This window comes from Heptranchias perlo, chromosome 18 (genome assembly GCF_035084215.1).
Source record: "Heptranchias perlo isolate sHepPer1 chromosome 18, sHepPer1.hap1, whole genome shotgun sequence".
NCBI lineage: Eukaryota > Metazoa > Chordata > Chondrichthyes > Hexanchiformes > Hexanchidae > Heptranchias > Heptranchias perlo.
The window spans coordinates 1,055,072-1,075,169 of record NC_090342.1 but is presented as its reverse complement, the minus strand read 5'-3'; the positions used below and the strand labels follow the sequence as shown (position 1 = coordinate 1,075,169).

The 20,098-nt window shown below is 49.0% G+C and overlaps 1 protein-coding gene across 1 annotated transcript in view; it reads left to right on the top strand.

Annotated features, from left to right (window-relative positions):
* btbd11b (BTB (POZ) domain containing 11b) overlaps positions 1-20,098 on the top strand; it is a 155,590-nt gene that overhangs the window by 80,629 nt on the left and 54,863 nt on the right. The window contains exon 2 of the mRNA XM_067999189.1: positions 10,348-10,488. Coding sequence (XP_067855290.1) covers positions 10,348-10,488 — 141 coding nt within the window. The remainder of the gene's footprint in view (positions 1-10,347; positions 10,489-20,098) is intronic.

The following is a 20,098-nucleotide window of genomic DNA, read 5'->3' as shown; positions in this document are numbered from 1 at the left end:
TTCTCAACCGTAAATACCGATGTGAAATATTCATTCAGGATCTCACCCATCTCTTGTGGTTCCGCACATAGATGACCTTGTTGATCCTTAAGAGGCCCTACTCTCTCCCTAGTTACCCTTTTGACCTTTATGTATTTGTAGAAGCTCTTTGGATTCACCTTTGCCTGATCTGCCAAAGCAATCTCATATCCCCTTTTTGCCCTCCTGATTTCTCTCTTAACTCTACTCCGGCAATCTCTATACTCTTCAAGGGATCCACTTGATCCCAGCTGCCTATGCATGTCATATGCCTCCTTCTTCTTTTTGACTAGTGCCTCAATCTCCCGAGTCATCCAAGGTTCCCTACTTCTACCAGCCTTGCCCTTCACTTTATAAGGAATGTGCTTACCCTGAACCCTGGTTAACACACTTTTGAAAGCCTCCCACTTACCAGACGTCCCTTTGCCTGCCAACAGACTCTCCCAATCAACTTCTGAAAGTTCCTGTCTAATACCATCAAAATTGGCCTTTCCCCAATTTAGAATTTTAACTTTTGGGCCAGACCTATCCTTCTCCATAGCTATCCCTGCATCCTGCGAAGGGGCCTACCTAAAGCTTCTACCAATCTCTCTCTCTCTCTCTCTCTCTCTCTCTCTCTCTCTCTCTCTCTTCACCCCCGCCCCCCATCTCTCTGTGTCTCCCTCCCCATCTATCCCCTCTCTCTGATCAGTTGTACATGTCCAGTATTCACTATTGTTCACCATTCTCTCGCCATCACTCTGTGAAACTAAACTCACCCATCGTCCAAAGAGTTTTTTTAAACAACCTGAAAACAGTGTTTTTTGTGAGGAGCGAAAGGACTCTCTCTCTCTCCTCGCTGCTCATCTGTCTGAGTATTGCTCTGTTTGTAAAGATGGAAAACCGAATGAGTCACCTGCAAGTCACCACACCTTCTGCCCCCAGTCAGTGACACACTCAGCACACACCATAGCAGTTTTCCAGTTGGCCTTGTGCCTTCATGAAACAAACAAACTGACACCTTCATGCCCTCTTCTTAAACGGACTGGTCATTCCAAATCGGACCTGAATATTGGGAATATTTTGGAGCTGGGAATTCTTTCCGACCACACTTGTCCTGTGTCAGGTTTCTGGAACCAGGCATGTTGCTCCCTCAGACAATAGAACCAACAGCTACAATGTCGGATAGTCCCGTAACCTACGATCATTATATAATAACCCTCAGCACATCAGTGACAAAATCAAACAGCTCCAGGGCCCACGGTTAAAGGAGCAATCCCTTCATTACAGTGTTCAGTAAACCTTTGTTCATTTGTTTACAAACAAACCAGTACATAAACTGCCCAAACCTTCACTTTAAATTTCATAACAAAAGCAACTCTCAACATTTTCAGACAAAACAATTTCAAATGCTCACTGAGAGTGTGTGGAGAGGCTTGGAGAAACTTTACACTGAGCATTATTGGAGCATGGGATTCTTTGTCACAGGGAGCAGTTGAGGCAGAGAACGTTGCATCTTTTAAAGCAAACAGAGATAAATATTTGAAGCAGAGGAAGATACAGGGATATGGGGAGAGAGTGGGGCAGTGGGATTAGATTGGATTGATACAGGGATATGGGGAGAGAGTGGAGCAATGGTATTAGATTGGATTGATACAGGGATCTGGGGAGAGAGTGGGGCAGTGGGATTAGATTGGATTGATACAGGGATATGGGGAGAGAGTGGGGCAATGGTATTAGATTGGATTGATACAGGGAAATGGGGAGAGAGTGGGGCAGTGGGATTAGATTGGATTGATACAGGGAAATGGGGAGAGAGTGGGGCAGTGGGATTAGATTGATACAGGGAAATGGGGAGAGAGCGGGGCAGTGGGATTAGATTGGATTGATACAGGGAAATGGGGAGAGAGTGGGGCAGTGGGATTAGATTGATACAGGGAAATGGGGAGAGAGCGGGGCAGTGGGATTAGATTGGATTGATACAGGGAAATGGGGAGAGAGTGGGGCAGTGGGATTAGATTGATACAGGTAAATAGGGAGAGAGTGGGGCAGTGGGATTAGATTGATACAGGTAAATAGGGAGAGAGTGGGGCAGTGGGATTAGATTGATACAGGGATATGGGGAGAGAGTGGGGCAGTGGGATTAGATTAGATTGATACAGGGATATGGGGAGAGAGTGGGGCAGTGGGATTAGATTGGATTGATACAGGGATATGGGGAGAGAGTGGGGCAGTGGGATTAGATTGATACAGGGAAATAGGGAGAGAGTGGGGCAGTGGGATTAGATTGATACAGGGATATGGGGAGAGAGTGGGGCAGTGGGATTAGATTGGATTGATACAGGGATATGGGGAGAGAGTGGGGCAGTGGGATTAGATTGATACAGGGAAATAGGGAGAGAGTGGGGCAGTGGGATTAGATTGATACAGGGATATGGGGAGAGAGTGGGGCAGTGGGATTAGATTGGATTGATACAGGGATATGGGGAGAGAGTGGGGCAGTGGGATTAGATTGATACAGGGATATGGGGAGAGAATGGGGCAGTGGGATTAGATTGATACAGGGAAATAGGGAGAGAGTGGGGCAGTGGGATTAGATTGATACAGGGATATGGGGAGAGAGTGGGGCAGTGGGATTAGATTGATACAGGGATATGGGGAGAGAGCAGGGCAGTGGGATTAGATTGGATTGATACAGGGATATGGGGAGAGAGTGGGGCAGTGGGATTAGATTGGATTGATACAGGGATATGGGGAGAGAGTGGGGCAGTGGGATTAGATTGATACAGGGATATGGGGAGAGAGTGGGGCAGTGGGATTAGATTGATACAGGGATATGGGGAGAGAATGGGGCAGTGGGATTAGATTGATACAGGGAAATGGGGAGAGAGTGGGGCAGTGGGATTAGATTGGATTGATACAGGGAAATGGGGAGAGAGTGGGGCAGTGGGATTAGATTGGATTGATACAGGGAAATGGGGAGAGAGTGGGGCAGTGGGATTAGATTGGATTGATACAGGGATATGGGGAGAGAGTGGGGCAGTGGGATTAGATTGGATTGATACAGGGATATGGGGAGAGAGTGGGGCAGTGGGATTAGATTGGATTGATACAGGGATATGGGGAGAGAGTGGGGCAGTGGGATTAGATTGGATTGATACAGGGATATGGGGAGAGAGTGGGGCAGTGGGATTAGATTAGATTGATACAGGGATATGGGGAGAGAGTGGGGCAGTGGGATTAGATTGGATTGATACAGGGATATGGGGAGAGTGGGGCAGTGGGATTAGATTGGATTGATACAGGGATATGGGGAGAGAGTGGGGCAGTGGGATTAGATTGGATTGATACAGGGATATGGGGAGAGAGTGGGGCAGTGTGATTAGATTGAATTAATACAGGGATATGGGGAGAGAGCGGGGCAATGGGATTAGATTGGATTGATACAGGGATATGGGAAGAGAGTGGGGCAGTGGGATTAGATTGATACAGGGATATGGGAAGAGAGTGGGGCAGTGGGATTAGATTGAATTGATACAGGGATATGGGGAGAGAGCAGGGCAGTGGGATTAGATTGGATTGATACAGGGAAATGGGGAGAGAGTGGGGCAGTGGGATTAGATTGGATTGATACAGGGATATGGGGAGAGAGTGGGGCAATGGTATTAGATTGGATTGATACAGGGAAATGGGGAGAGAGTGGGGCAGTGGGATTAGATTGGATTGATACAGGGAAATGGGGAGAGAGTGGGGCAGTGGGATTAGATTGGATTGATACAGGGAAATGGGGAGAGAGCGGGGCAGTGGGATTAGATTGGATTGATACAGGGAAATGGGGAGAGAGTGGGGCAGTGGGATTAGATTGATACAGGGAAATAGGGAGAGAGTGGGGCAGTGGGATTAGATTGATACAGGGATATGGGGAGAGAGTGGGGCAGTGGGATTAGATTGGATTGATACAGGGATATGGGGAGAGAGTGGGGCAGTGGGATTAGATTGGATTGATACAGGGAAATGGGGAGAGAGTGGGGCAGTGGGATTAGATTGATACAGGGAAATAGGGAGAGAGTGGGGCAGTGGGATTAGATTGATACAGGGATATGGGGAGAGAGTGGGGCAGTGGGATTAGATTGGATTGATACAGGGATATGGGGAGAGAGTGGGGCAGTGGGATTAGATTGATACAGGGATATGGGGAGAGAATGGGGCAGTGGGATTAGATTGATACAGGGAAATAGGGAGAGAGTGGGGCAGTGGGATTAGATTGATACAGGGATATGGGGAGAGAGTGGGGCAGTGGGATTAGATTGGATTGATACAGGGATATGGGGAGAGAGTGGGGCAGTGGGATTAGATTGGATTGATACAGGGATATGGGAAGAGAGTGGGGCAGTGGGATTAGATTGGATTGATACAGGGATATGGGGAGAGAGTGGGGCAGTGGGATTAGATTGATACAGGGAAATAGGGAGAGAGTGGGGCAGTGGGATTAGATTGATACAGGGATATGGGGAGAGAGTGGGGCAGTGGGATTAGATTGGATTGATACAGGGATATGGGGAGAGAGTGGGGCAGTGGGATTAGATTGATACAGGGATATGGGGAGAGAATGGGGCAGTGGGATTAGATTGATACAGGGAAATAGGGAGAGAGTGGGGCAGTGGGATTAGATTGATACAGGGATATGGGGAGAGAGTGGGGCAGTGGGATTAGATTGATACAGGGATATGGGGAGAGAGCAGGGCAGTGGGATTAGATTGGATTGATACAGGGATATGGGGAGAGAGTGGGGCAGTGGGATTAGATTGGATTGATACAGGGATATGGGGAGAGAGTGGGGCAGTGGGATTAGATTGATACAGGGATATGGGGAGAGAGTGGGGCAGTGGGATTAGATTGATACAGGGATATGGGGAGAGAATGGGGCAGTGGGATTAGATTGATACAGGGAAATGGGGAGAGAGTGGGGCAGTGGGATTAGATTGGATTGATACAGGGAAATGGGGAGAGAGTGGGGCAGTGGGATTAGATTGGATTGATACAGGGAAATGGGGAGAGAGTGGGGCAGTGGGATTAGATTGGATTGATACAGGGATATGGGGAGAGAGTGGGGCAGTGGGATTAGATTGGATTGATACAGGGATATGGGGAGAGAGTGGGGCAGTGGGATTAGATTGGATTGATACAGGGATATGGGGAGAGAGTGGGGCAGTGGGATTAGATTGGATTGATACAGGGATATGGGGAGAGAGTGGGGCAGTGTGATTAGATTGAATTAATACAGGGATATGGGGAGAGAGCGGGGCAATGGGATTAGATTGGATTGATACAGGGATATGGGAAGAGAGTGGGGCAGTGGGATTAGATTGATACAGGGATATGGGAAGAGAGTGGGGCAGTGGGATTAGATTGAATTGATACAGGGATATGGGGAGAGAGCAGGGCAGTGGGATTAGATTGGATTGATACAGGGAAATGGGGAGAGAGTGGGGCAGTGGGATTAGATTGGATTGATACAGGGATATGGGGAGAGAGTGGGGCAATGGTATTAGATTGGATTGATACAGGGAAATGGGGAGAGAGTGGGGCAGTGGGATTAGATTGGATTGATACAGGGAAATGGGGAGAGAGTGGGGCAGTGGGATTAGATTGGATTGATACAGGGAAATGGGGAGAGAGCGGGGCAGTGGGATTAGATTGGATTGATACAGGGAAATGGGGAGAGAGTGGGGCAGTGGGATTAGATTGATACAGGGAAATAGGGAGAGAGTGGGGCAGTGGGATTAGATTGATACAGGGATATGGGGAGAGAGTGGGGCAGTGGGATTAGATTGGATTGATACAGGGATATGGGGAGAGAGTGGGGCAGTGGGATTAGATTGGATTGATACAGGGAAATGGGGAGAGAGTGGGGCAGTGGGATTAGATTGATACAGGGAAATAGGGAGAGAGTGGGGCAGTGGGATTAGATTGATACAGGGATATGGGGAGAGAGTGGGGCAGTGGGATTAGATTGGATTGATACAGGGATATGGGGAGAGAGTGGGGCAGTGGGATTAGATTGATACAGGGATATGGGGAGAGAATGGGGCAGTGGGATTAGATTGATACAGGGAAATAGGGAGAGAGTGGGGCAGTGGGATTAGATTGATACAGGGATATGGGGAGAGAGTGGGGCAGTGGGATTAGATTGGATTGATACAGGGATATGGGGAGAGAGTGGGGCAGTGGGATTAGATTGGATTGATACAGGGATATGGGGAGAGAGTGGGGCAGTGGGATTAGATTGATACAGGGATATGGGAAGAGAGTGGGGCAGTGGGATTAGATTGAATTGATACAGGGATATGGGGAGAGAGCAGGGCAGTGGGATTAGATTGAATTGATACAGGGATATGGGGAGATAGTGGGGCAGTGGGATTAGATTGGGATTGCTCTAGCAAAGATCCAACATAGACTTGAAGGGCCAAATGGCCTCCCTCAGTGCTGTTAATGTGTTTGATTCGATTTTGTGTGTGATGAAGTGATATTTAGTTCATAGAGATTGAAGGGTCGAGTCGGGGGTGACCTTTGGGGCAAGACCATGAGGGAAACATCGAGGGAAACCCTAAAAACATTCTGTAACCACTGGTTTCACATCTGTCTGGACACATGAGGAGGTGAGAGTTCAGCACTAGAGTTTGGCTGCGTGGCTCTGTGCTCAGCATCTCGGTGTAACAGTCACAGCGCACCATTGGATGGCAGAGTTTACACACAGCCCACTCGCAGAGGCTTTTCCAAGAGATGTCGAGTGGAAGCAGAGCATTTTCCCCAGAGGAAGGGAGGGCAAGACAACCAACTGCTCTCTGTGCCTGCCAGTGTCTGGGCACAGGGTGGCTCTGGCGGGCACAGGGTGGCGTGGACTGGGCACACAGTGGTACTGGCGGGTCATAGGGTAAAGGAAGAGGTTTGTAAGCGACAAAGTGGATGCAGAGCAAGTATCAAATGTAGTCATTACTTATTGACCCCAATTATTTCAATCAACACCCAAGTTATTGTACCTTTTAAAACAAATTGAAAACAGTCTTTATTGAACACATTTTTGTCATGTCCTGTGAGTGGAGTTGAGGGAGAAATGTCATTATTTTTTAGACATTCCCTCCCATATTTCCGGTTTTGGATTTGGGCAGGGTACAAAGCTTGGTTCATTGTATCTGACTTTGCAAATTCATTCAGCTCAGTGCAGAGTCGCAGGATCGGGGGGAGAATATGATCAGTGAGATAAAATCGACAGTTTTCCAAAACACGTCCCTTAATTAAATTAGTAGAAACAATCGTTCCTTCCCCCCCACAGTGGTATCTGTTTAAATTATGCAGTTAGGAGTTTTTTAAACCTTAACCGTTACTGTACTTTAGGGACCTGAGGGTATAATGGGGTGTCTTGCACATACACCTGGTAGGAAACAGACGGAGTTCATTTAACTGAGTGATGTAATGCCAAGAATAGCTGGAGGCAATAATTGGATAAGTCAGCACAGACTAGAAGGAATCTGAGCGAGTTATTCATATAATGAAGATCATATTGTGGTTTGACGTGGTTTACTGTCCAATGAAGTTTATTTGACTCTCTCAAGACTCCCAGGCCTGTGGGTCTGTCAGTGTCACTGTGAACGCAACTGTGATCCAAGGCACCAGTACATGGGGCCTGAACTGGTGAATAAACTCCTTTTCCCAGAGACTGGTGAGAATGTGGAACTCTCTACCGCGGCCTCGGTCCGAACCCCCCTCACCAGCACATGACCTCAGTCCAGACCCCCCCTATCGCGGCCTCGGTCCGGGCCCCCCCTATCGCGGCCTCGGTCCGAACCCCCTCACCAGCACATGACCTCAGTCCAGACCCCCCCTATCGCGGCCTCGGTCCGGACCCCCCCTATCGCGGCCTCGGTCCGGACCCCCCCTATCGCGGCCTCGGTCCGGGCCCCCCCTATCGCGGCCTCGGTCCAGACCCCCCCTATCGCGGCCTCGGTCCGGGCCCCCCCTATCGCGGCCTCGGTCCGAACCCCCCCTACCGCGGCCTCGGTCCGGACCCCCTCTATCGCGGCCTCGGTCCGGATCCCCCCTATCGCGGCCTCGGTCCGAACCCCCCCTATCGCGGCCTCGGTCCGGGCCCCCCCTATCGCGGCCTCGGTCCGGGCCCCCCCTATCGCGGCCTCGGTCCGGATCCCCCCTATCGCGGCCTCGGTCCGAACCCCCCCTATCGCGGCCTCGGTCCGGACCCCCTCTACCGCGGCCTCGGTCCGGGCCCCCCCTACCGCGGCCTCGGTCCGGACCCCCCCTATCGCGGCCTCGGTCCGGACCCCCTCTACCGCGGCCTCGGTCCGGGCCCCCCCTACCGCGGCCTCGGTCCGGGCCCCCTCTATCGCGGCCTCGGTCCGGACCCCCCCTATCGCGGCCTCGGTCCGGACCCCCTCTACCGCGGCCTCGGTCCGGGCCCCCCCTATCGCGGCCTCGGTCCGGACCCCCTCTACCGCGGCCTCGGTCCGGGCCCCCCCTACCGCGGCCTCGGTCCGGACCCCCCCTATCGCGGCCTCGGTCCGGGCCCCCCCTATCGCGGCCTCGGTCCAGACCCCCCCTATCGCGGCCTCGGTCCGGGCCCCCCCTATCGCGGCCTCGGTCCGAACCCCCCTACCGCGGCCTCGGTCCGAACCCCCCCTATCGCGGCCTCGGTCCGGGCCCCCCCTATCGCGGCCTCGGTCCGAACCCCCCTATCGCGGCCTCGGTCCGGATCCCCCCTATCGCGGCCTCGGTCCGAACCCCCCCTATCGCGGCCTCGGTCCGGGCCCCCCCTACCGCGGCCTCGGTCCGGATCCCCCCTATCGCGGCCTCGGTCCGAACCCCCCCTATCGCGGCCTCGGTCCGAACCCCCCCTATCGCGGCCTCGGTCCGGACCCCCCCTATCGCGGCCTCGGTCCGGATCCCCCCTATCGCGGCCTCGGTCCGAACCCCCCCTATCGCGGCCTCGGTCCGAACCCCCCCTATCGCGGCCTCGGTCCGAACCCCCCCTATCGCGGCCTCGGTCCGAACCCCCCCTATCGCGGCCTCGGTCCGGGCCCCCCCTATCGCGGCCTCGGTCCGGATCCCCCCTATCGCGGCCTCGGTCCGAACCCCCCCTATCGCGGCCTCGGTCCGGACCCCCTCTACCGCGGCCTCGGTCCGGGCCCCCCCTATCGCGGCCTCGGTCCGGACCCCCCTATCGCGGCCTCGGTCCGGACCCCCCCTATCGCGGCCTCGGTCCGGACCCCCTCTACCGCGGCCTCGGTCCGGGCCCCCCCTACCGCGGCCTCGGTCCGGACCCCCCTATCGCGGCCTCGGTCCGGGCCCCCCCTATCGCGGCCTCGGTCCGGGCCCCCCCTATCGCGGCCTCGGTCCGGACCCCCCCTATCGCGGCCTCGGTCCGGGCCCCCCCCTATCGCGGCCTCGGTCCGGGCCCCCCCTATCGCGGCCTCGGTCCGGGCCCCCCCTATCGCGGCCTCGGTCCGGGCCCCCCCTACCGCGGCCTCGGTCCAGACCCCCTCTATCGCGGCCTCGGTCCGGGCCCCCCCTATCGCGGCCTCGGTCCGGGCCCCCCCTACCGCGGCCTCGGTCCAGACCCCCTCTATCGCGGCCTCGGTCCGGGCCCCCCCTATCGCGGCCTCGGTCCGGGCCCCCCCTACCGCGGCCTCGGTCCGGACCCATCTACCGCAGCCTCGGTCCAGACCACCTCTATCGCGGCCTCGGTCCGGGCCCCCCCTATCGCGGCCTCGGTCCGGACCCATCTACCGCGGCCTCGGTCCAGACCACCCCTACCGCGGCCTCGGTCCGGACCCCCCCTATCGCGGCCTCGGTCCGGGCCCCCCCTATCGCGGCCTCGGTCCGGACCCATCTACCGCGGCCTCGGTCCAGACCACCCCTACCGCGGCCTCGGTCCGGACCACCTCTATCGCGGCCGGGCTGTTTTCGGAATAACACGTTTGCCTCGCGGCAATCTCTCATTTTATTATGCGGTAAACAGGATGGGATTTTGCCCACTCTGGGCTCAGTTGTCTGATTTTGTGCCTCGTGTACGTGTAGTATACAATCAACTACTGACAGTATAGAGACAAGTTATTCACATTTAATAAAACTCTATCTGAACCTCTAAAGCACAGACTGTGACTGGGAGACCTGCAGATGTTGGTTTATTGTAAAGACTTGGATTTTTATTAAGCACATACTTTCATACAGGATATTAAAGCTTTCTTAAAACGATAATGTAATGGGAATAGTCTGTTGCTAACTGCCGATGAATGATGCTTTGTGTTTCAGTCTTGTTCTCATCTTGTTTTACTCTAGGGATTCTGAGCCTCCCTGAGAGTCTGAACCTGAACCGAGAGGTGAGCAGGTCAGGAGGAGCTGAGATGTACAGTCAGTCAGAACTCCGAACTATTGAACAGTCGTTACTGGTTACTCGTGTGGGAAGCATTGCTGAGCTCAGTAAGTAAAGAAAGTAACCCATTCAAACATTTCTATCTTTCTCTACCATACAGTCCACTACACAAGTGGAAATACGATGCATTACTTGCTGAGACAAACGCAAATGTCACTTTCATGCAGTGAGCCTCTACATTGCTGAATGCTTCAGGAATCTTTCTGGGAGGTTTAAAGGTTGAGCTGGATTTTCCAGTGTGATTGTCGTTGTTTCCCATGAGTGCAGTGATTGTTCTTTTTGTTGACAATGTCAGAAGACAGCGCAGTAACACTGACCAATTCCAACCCTCAGCTCCTCACAACTTTGTTACTCATTAAGAGTTTTTTTTCTCCTGTTGATGTTTGCTAATCAGAAAAGAAAGGTTTACATTTAAATAGCCCTCGAATCATTCAAGAGACATCTGGATACCACAGTCGGGGAAACATCAGGATCTCTCCGGATTTAGATGGGACGAACTTTCCTGTGACCATCCCAGCATGCTTCATTCCAAGAGCAGTGATTGAAGGAATGAATGGGGTTGAGATGCCGGTCTGCCATGATCTCATCGAATGATGTACAGGCTTGAGGTGCTGAATGGCCTCCTCCTGTTCCTATGAAGAAATGTAAACAATGGTGTCCCCCAGGGCTCAGGGTTGGGACCAATGCTCTTCTCAATATAAAATGATCTGGACTTGGGTATAGAGGACTCGATATCAAAATTTGCAGATGGCACAAAATTATGGAGCATAAGAATCTGTGGAGAGAACTGTGAATGAATTCAGGGAGTTCTAGACAGGCTAGTAGGCCGGACAGGTAGATGTTGGATTAAATTTAATGGAGCAATATGAAATAATACATTTTCAGAGGATGATTAAGAGAAGAAATACACGTTAAACGGTAAAACTTTAAAAGGAGTTGAGCAGCAGAGAGATGCAAATGTTTAAAAGTGGGAGGACTGATAGATGAAGTTGTTTAAAAAAAATAAGATCCGAGGTTTTATAAATAGAGGCACAGAGTCTAAAAGCAAAGAAGTAATGTTAAACTCGTCCATATCACTGGTTAGGCCAGTTAGAATATTGTGTGGAATTTTGGATCCACTTTAGGAAGGATGTCAAGGCCATGGAGAGGGTGCAGAAGAGATTCACTGATGATCCCAGGGATGAGAGGGTTTAGTTATGAGGAGAAACTGGGACTCTCTTCATTAGAATAGAGAAGGTTTAGAGGAGCTTTGATAGAGGGGTTCAAAATTATGAGGTGTTTTCATGAGGGTAAATCAGGAAGACTATTTTCACTAATTGATGAGTCGGTGACCAGAGTGCATACATTTAATATATCACCAAAAGAACAAAGGGAGAAGTTAGGAGAATTGTTCACACAGAAAGTTGTTGGGACACGGAATTCCCGATCAGAAACAATGGTGGAAACAGAATCCGGAACAGCTTTTAGAAGGGAGAGATATTTGAAAAAGAAAAATGTAAATGGGTCTGGGGAAAGGACAGAGGATTGGGACTAATTGGATAGCTCTTCCCGGGAGAGGGCACAGGGTATGATGGGCCTCCTCCTGTGCTGTAAACTTCTATGTGGGCAAATGTGGCAGCTAATTTGTGCACAGCAAGGATCTACAATCAGCAGTGAGATGTGTGACCAGGTAATGTGATTGTTTTTGGTGGTGATGTTTGAAGGAGGGAAGTTGTCTGGAGAACTCCTACTATTCTTCAGATTGTGCACCGAGATCTTCAACTTCCAACTGAACCCCAACAGGGCCCAAGTTTAACATCTCATGCTGCAGCCCTGCCTCAGTACTCAAGCCTCTGGAGCTGGGCTTGAACCCACTGCCTTCTGATCCAGAGGTGAGAGAGCTACCGCTGAGCTGAGCTGAGCTGAGGCTACTGTGTTGATGTATCTAGGCACTTCAGCATTAGGGAAATTTCTTCCCATGCCCCCCTCAACACACAGGCTGTTAATGAGGACACCAATTCTACTCAATGAGTTGACTTGAAGCACAGTGAATATACCATGATTCACTTCACAAGGATGCTTGTGAGTCTGTCACACACAATCAGCTGGCCCGATCTGCTCACTTGGACACGCTCTTGTTTCCCAATTTCCGAGGGTGTTTTGGACAAACTTGCCCTTTCCTGAAGCCGGTGATTAGAAGGTGATTTCCATCCTCTGTTCTCACCCTTGTCGCAGTCAAAAGGAACAGCTGGAAAATCTCAGCCACTTTGGCAAGTGATGCTCACTCTGTTGGAAGAAGACAGTGAAACTGATTGCTGAACCTTGGCAGATTCCAACTTCATGTAAACCCAGCTGACACTTCCCCTCTGTCACAATACATACAACGGGTGAGCCTAGTACATCGATATGACAGTGAGTCATCTATCACGACTCCCGAGGTTTATTTATCTGTGTTTCCATGGCAATGCTTCATTAATCTGTCTTGCTTCTGGCCAGTTCATTGTCATTTAAGAGAAGTGAATTAAGTGACAATGGCCATTCCGTTCCATTGGCCACTCTCTCCAGTGCTGCCGGGATGTGCCTGGGCTGTGGGTCCTCTAACGCTGTACTGTGGGAGTGACTGGTCACTAAGACAAACATAACTGCTTGGCAACAGCAGAAGAGCTGCTGGAACGTCATCTCAACATTCTGAACCACTCTAACCGTGACGGTGTGACAGTGTGACGGTGTGACGGTGTGATGGTGTGACAGTGTGCGCACTGCTGCCTGAACCAGTCCAACCATGAGAGTGTGATGGTGTGATAGTGTGGCGGTGTGACGGTGTGATGGTGTGACAGTGTGATAGTGTGACAGTGTGACAGTGTGACAGTGTGCGCACTGCTGCCTGAACCAGTCCAACCATGACAGTGTGACAGTGTGACAGTGTGACGGTGTGATAGTGTGCGCACTGCTGCCTGAACCAGTCCAACCATGAGAGTGTGATGGTGTGATGGTGTGATAGTGTGACGGTGTGATAGTGTGATAGTGTGGCAGTGTGACAGTGTGATAGTGTGACAGTGTGACGGTGTGACGGTGTGACGGTGTGCGCACTGCTGCCTGAACCAGTCCAACCGTGACAGTGTGACAGTGTGACGGTGTGACGGTGTGACGGTGTGATAGTGTGTGCACTGCTGCCTGAACCAGTCCAACTATGAGAGTGTGATGGTGTGATGGTGTGACGGTGTGACGGTGTGACGGTGTGACGGTGTGACGGTGTGATAGTGTGATAGTGTGATAGTGTGACAGTGTGACAGTGTGACAGTGTGTGCACTGCTGCCTGTGAGATTATCTTTACTGCCTCACTACCTGCAATGCACAGAGGTGTCCATCATTTACCAAACCCTAATGCAGTGTGGTCAGAGCACACACTGAGACTTGGGAAAGCTCTGGGTTACCTGTTGACTGAAGTATCCAAGTGTTTCTGTCTATTCTAGCAATCAGCAGGATTAATTTTGTGAGACATGTTACAGGTAACGTGACTGCACCTTGTTGTTAAGCCGCTGATGTAAAATACCCCACAAACTGCACAACTCTAATGTGACAAAGCAAACCAGATGAGATTGTGTCATGTGGCAAATACTAGGGTAGGACATAGTTCTGTCTAATGTGAGACTGAGCTCTTCAGTATATATTATATGGTGACTGATGGACATCACTGAACAGGATATCAAACAGAGCTGCCGTACCTCACTGAATTGCCCAACACCATCAGGGTACTGTTTTGCCCATTAAAGAGTGACCACATAAAAATAAATATCAAGAAAGGCTAAAATATTTAATAAATTTGATGAAATGGTCCAAAATTGTATTAATATGGGTGCAGTTTTGTATTAATAGTCAAGTACAGGAAGTTCCCTGACTGTTGCCTCTGACCTGGAAATGTTTCAGTGATTGGCTGCCTTGGTGAAATGGCTGATAGTTTTGAAGCTTTGAAGTCTTTTCTAGTTTGTTACCAACTGAATATAATAAACAAATGCTTCAAAAGTGACTCTTTGCCAACAGTTTTGTGACATAAATGGAATGGCAGATGTTCTTCTATGAGCTTTGGAGAATACTTTACTCGATATCATTCCAGTGCACAGATTGACTCCGGACATCTGTGTGAACAGGATCTTTGGTTTTCTACACCAAACTTTCTATTCTGTTCTTACAAGATGAAGAATCTTTGTCATGGAACCTGTTAGTGATCTGATTGGGAATGCCTTGCCATATTTTGATGCAATCTGCCTTTAAATTACTGCAAACAAACAATATCTCTCAGGCTTGTGACCCTCCCATTGGACCCCAGTCCCTCAGCCTCATGAACAAGTTGGAAGATCACTGCAGACGGGACCTTGGTTACATAGTTTAGATGATCATTGTTTGGCTTCTGATTAAAAAGCAGCTTTACTGAAACACAAAATACATCTGTAAAGAGTTTTACCAGTCGTACTCATAAATGAAAAAAACTCTTTATTTTAAAAATCTGATTATTAAACACAGTATCTGGCGACTTGTTCCAGGGACACCGTCCAATATGCTAAAGTTTAAAGAAATAAACTATAGTTTGATGAGATTCCCCCAAATTATGGCCAGAATTTTTTTCCCATAAAAACACACTGATCTCGGATATTTCCTGTTCTTTCCCTCCCTCTCAAATTCCTTTTCATTTCTTCTGTTTTTTACTTTTTGCTTTCATTCTGCATCTCGCTATTCTTGAGAACTTTAATCAATTTGTGCTTTCTCCCCATCTTCCACAATCCCCCCTCTCCAAGCACATTTCTTCTGTGGGACCCACCTCCTGCTCCCTTCACCACTCAACTCTCCTCCTACCTCCATGCTCACTGTTTGTTAATGATACCCTTTCCTCAGGTTCCATCCCTCACCCCCTCCTCACAAACCCATCCTCAAACTACAGACCAATCTCTAATCTGGCCTTCCTCTCTCTAAGATCCTCAAACATGTGGTCACCTCCCAACGCCAAGTCCATCTCTCTGAAAACTCTCTGTTTGAATCTCTCCAGTCTGGTTTCCATCCTTCTCACAGCACGACAATGACCCGAACCAAAGTCACAAACGACATTCTCTGTGACTGTGTCCATGGTCCATGACCTCTCCTCCATTATCCAGCTCCATACCCTCACATGTTTCCACTTCTAATTGTCCCAATGCAGTCAGTGCTTCTCCAGAAACGGCTTCTCTCCACTCCCTGCACTCTCGCCTCAGCGGCCCCCCAAAGTTCAACGTTTGACGATATGCTATGATGGGATCAGCTCCCACATATATACTGATGACACCCAGCAGGAGCCTCATTAATGAATGCAAATTGGGGTCTCGTGATATATAGAATCATAGAAACGTAGAAAATAAGAGCAAGAGTAGGCCATTCAGCCCTTTGGGCCTGCTCCGCTATTCAAAATGATCATGGCTGATTGTCTAACTCAGTACCCTGTTCCCGCTTTTTCCCCATATCCCTTGATCCCTTTAGCATTAAGAAATATATCTGTCTCCTTCTTGAATACATCTAATGACTTGGCCTCCACTGCCTTCTGTGGCAGAGAATTCCACAGGTTCACCACCCTCTGAGTGAAGAAATTTCTCCTCATCTCTGTTCTAAATGGCATACCCCGTATCCTGAGACTGTGACACCTGGTTCTGTCCTCCCTGCATCCATTCTGTCCGGTACTGTTAGAATTTCATATATTTCGATGAGATAGGAACATAGGAACAGGAGTAGGCCATTCAGCCCCTCGTGCCTGCTCCGCCATTTGATAAGATCATGGCTGATCTGTGATCTAACTCCATATACCTGCCTTTGGCCCATATCCCTTAATACCTTTGGTTGCTAAAAAGCTATCTATCTCAGATTTAAATTTAGCAATTGAGCTAGTATCAATTGCCATTTGCGGAAGAGAGTTCCAAACTTCTACCACCCTTTGTGTGTAGAAATGTTTTCTAATCTCACTCCTGAAAGGTCTGGCTCTAATTTTTAGACTGTGCCCCCTACTCCTAGAATCCCCAACCAGGGAAATAGTTTCTCTCTATCCACCCTATCTGTTCCCCTTAATATCTTACAAACTTCAATCAGATCACCCCTTAACCTTCTAAACTCCAGAGAATACAACCCCAATTTGTGTAATCTCTCCTCATAACTTAATCCTTGAAGTCCGGGTATCATTCTAGTAAACCTACGCTGCACTCCCTCCAAGGCCAATATGTCCTTCCGAAGGTGCGGTGCCCAGAACTGCTCACAGTACTCCAGGTGTGGTCTAACCAGGGTTTTGTATAGCTGCAGCATAACTTCTGCCCCCTTGTACTCTAGTCCTCCAGATATAAAGGCCAGCATTCCATTAGCCTTCTTGATTATTTTCTGCACCTGTTCATGACATTTCAATGATCTATGTACCTGAACCCCCAAGTCCCTTTGGGCATCCACTGTTTTTAACTTTTTACCATTTAGAAAGTACCCTGTTCTATCCTTTTTTGATCCAAAGTGGATGACCTCACATTTGTCCACATTGAATTCCATTTGCCACAGTTTTGCCCATTCACCTAATCTATCAATATCACTTTGTAATTTTATGTTTCCATCTTCACTGCTTACAATGCCACCTCTCATTCTTCTAAACTCTAGTGAATATCGGCCAAGTCGACCCAATCTCTCCTCATACGTCAGTCCTGCCATCCCAGGAATCAGTCTGGTAAACCTTTGTTGCACTCCCTCCATGGCAAGGACATCCTTCCTCAGATAAGGAGACCAAAACTGCACACAATACTCCAGATGTGGTCTCACCAAGACCCTGTATAACTGCAGTAAGACATCCCTGCTCCTGTACTCAAATCCTCTTGCAATGAAGGCCAACATACCATTCGCCTTCCTAACTGCTTGCTGCACCTGAATGCTCGCTTTCAGCGACTGGTGTACAAGGACACCCAGGTCTCGTTGCACCTCCCCTTTTCCCAATCTATCAACATTCAGATAATAATCTGTCTTTCTGTTTTTACAACCAAAGTGGATAACCTCACATTTATCCACGTTATACTGCATCTGCCATGTTCTTGCCCACTCATCCAACTTGTCCAAATCACATTGGAGCCTCTTTGCATCCTCCTCACAGCTCACATTCCACCCCAGCTTTGTGTCGTCTGCAAACTTGGAAATGTTACATTTAGTTCCCTCATCCAAATCATTGATATATATTGTGAATAGCTGGGGCCCAAGCACTGATCCCTGCGGTACCCCACTAGTCACTGCCTGCCACCTGAAAAAAGACCCGTTTATTCCTACTCTCTGTTTCCTATCTGTCAACCAATTCTCAATCCATGCCAGTATATTCCCCCCAATCCCATGTGCTTTAATTTTGCACACTAGCCTCTTGTGTGGGACCTTATCAAAAGCCTTCTGAAAATCCAAGTACACCACATCCACTGGTTCTCCCCTATCTATTCTACTAGTTACATCCTCAAAAAACTCCAGTAGATTTGTTAAAGCATGATTTCCCTTTCATAAACCCATGCTGACTTTGTCCAATCCCGTTAATGCCTTCCAAGTGTTCTGTTATCACATCTTTTACAATAGACTCTAGCATTTTCCCCAATACTGATGTTAGGCTAACTGGTCTGTAATTCCCTGTTTTTTCTCTCCTTCCTTTTTTAAATAGTGGGGTTACATTTGCCGCCCTCCAGTCTGTAGGAACTGTTCCAGAGTCCATAGAATTTTGGAAGATGATCACCAATGCATCTACTATTTCCAGGGCCACTTCCTTTAGTACTCTGGGATGTAGATTATCAGGCCCTGGGGATTTGTCAGCCTTTAGCCCCATTAATTTCCCGAGCACTTTTTTTTACTAATACTGGTTTCCTTCAGTTCCTCCCTCTCACTAGACCCTTGGTTCCCTAACATTTCTGGGAGGTTATTTGTGACCTTTGTGAAGACAGAACCAAAGTATGTGTTTAATTGTTCTGCCATTTCTTTGTTCCCCATTATAATTTCCCTCATTTTTGACTGTAAGGGACCGACATTTGTCTTCACTAATCTTTTCCTCTTGACATATTTATAGAAGCTTTTACAGTCAGTTTTTATGTTCCCTGCTAGTTTACTCTCATACTCTATTTTTCCCTCTTAATCAATCTTTGTCCTCATTTGCTGAATTCTAAACTGCTCCCAATCCTCAGGCTTGCCGCTTTTTCTGGCAATTTTATATGTCTCCTCTTTGGATCTAATACTATCCCTAATTTCTTTTGTAAGCCACAGTTGAGCCACTTTTCCTGTTTTATTTTTGCGCCAGACAGGAATGAATAATTGTTGTAATTCCTGCACGCGTTCTTTAAATATTAACCATTGCCTATCCACCGTCATCCCTTTTAGTAAAGTTCCCCAATCGATCATATCCAACTCGCACCTCATACTTTCGTAATTTCCTTTATTTAGATTCAGGACCCTAGTTTCGGATTCGACTACTTCACTCTCCATCTTAATGAGGAATTCTATCATGTTATGGTCGCTCTTCCCTAAGGGACCCTGCACAACAAGATTGTTAATTAATCCTTTCTCATTGCACAATAACCAATCTGGAATCGCCTGTTCTCTAGTTGGTTCCTCAACGTATTGGTCTAGAAAACCATCATATACTCCAGGAATTCCTCCCCCACAGTATTATTGCTAATTTGGTTTGACCAATCTATATGTAGATTAAAATCACCCATGATTATAGTTGTACCCTTCTTGCATGCGTCTCTAATATCCTGTTTAATGCCCTCCCTACATCTCCACTACTGTTTGGGGGCCTATAGACAACCCCCACCAACGTTTTCTGCCCCTTGGTGTTTCTTAGCTCCACCCATACAGATTCCACATTGTGATTTTCCAAGCCAATATCCTTCCTCACTATTGCATTGATTTCCTCCTTTACGAACAACGCTACCCCACCTCCTTTCCCTTTTTGCCTGTCCTTCCTAAATATTGAATACCTCTGGATGTTCAGTTCCCATCCTTGGTCACCCTGCAGCCATGTCTCCGTAATCGCAACTATATCATAACCGTTAATATCTATCTGCACTGTTAATTCATCGACCTTATTGTGAATGCTCCGCGCATTAAGATACAATGCCTTTAGACTTGTCTTTTTAAGATTGCTAGTCATCTTAGTTTTATTTTGCACTATGACCCTGTTTGTTTTTCGCCCTTGTTTTCTCTGCCTTCCACTATTGCTTCTTCCCTTTCTGTCTTTTGTTCCTATCCTTGTTTCCCGCTCTTCTGTCTCCCTGCTCAGGTTCCCATCCCCCTGCCATTCTAGTTTAAACCTTCCCCAACAGCACTAGCAAATACCCCCGCGAGGACATTGGTCCCGGTCCTGCTCGGGTGTAACCCGTCTCACTTGTACAGGTCCCACCTTCCCCAGAACCGGTCCCAATTCCCTGGAATCTAAATCCCTCCTTCCTACACCATCCCTGCAGCCACGCATTCATCCTGTCTATTCTCCTGTTCCTATACTCACTAGCACGCGGCACTGGTAATAATCCTGAGATCACTACCTTTGAGGTCCTGCTTTTTAATTTATCTCCTAACTCCTTAAATTCACCTTGCAGGACCTCATCCCTTTTTTTCCTGTGTTGTTGGTATCGATATGGACCACGACTACTGGCTGTTCACCCTCCCCCT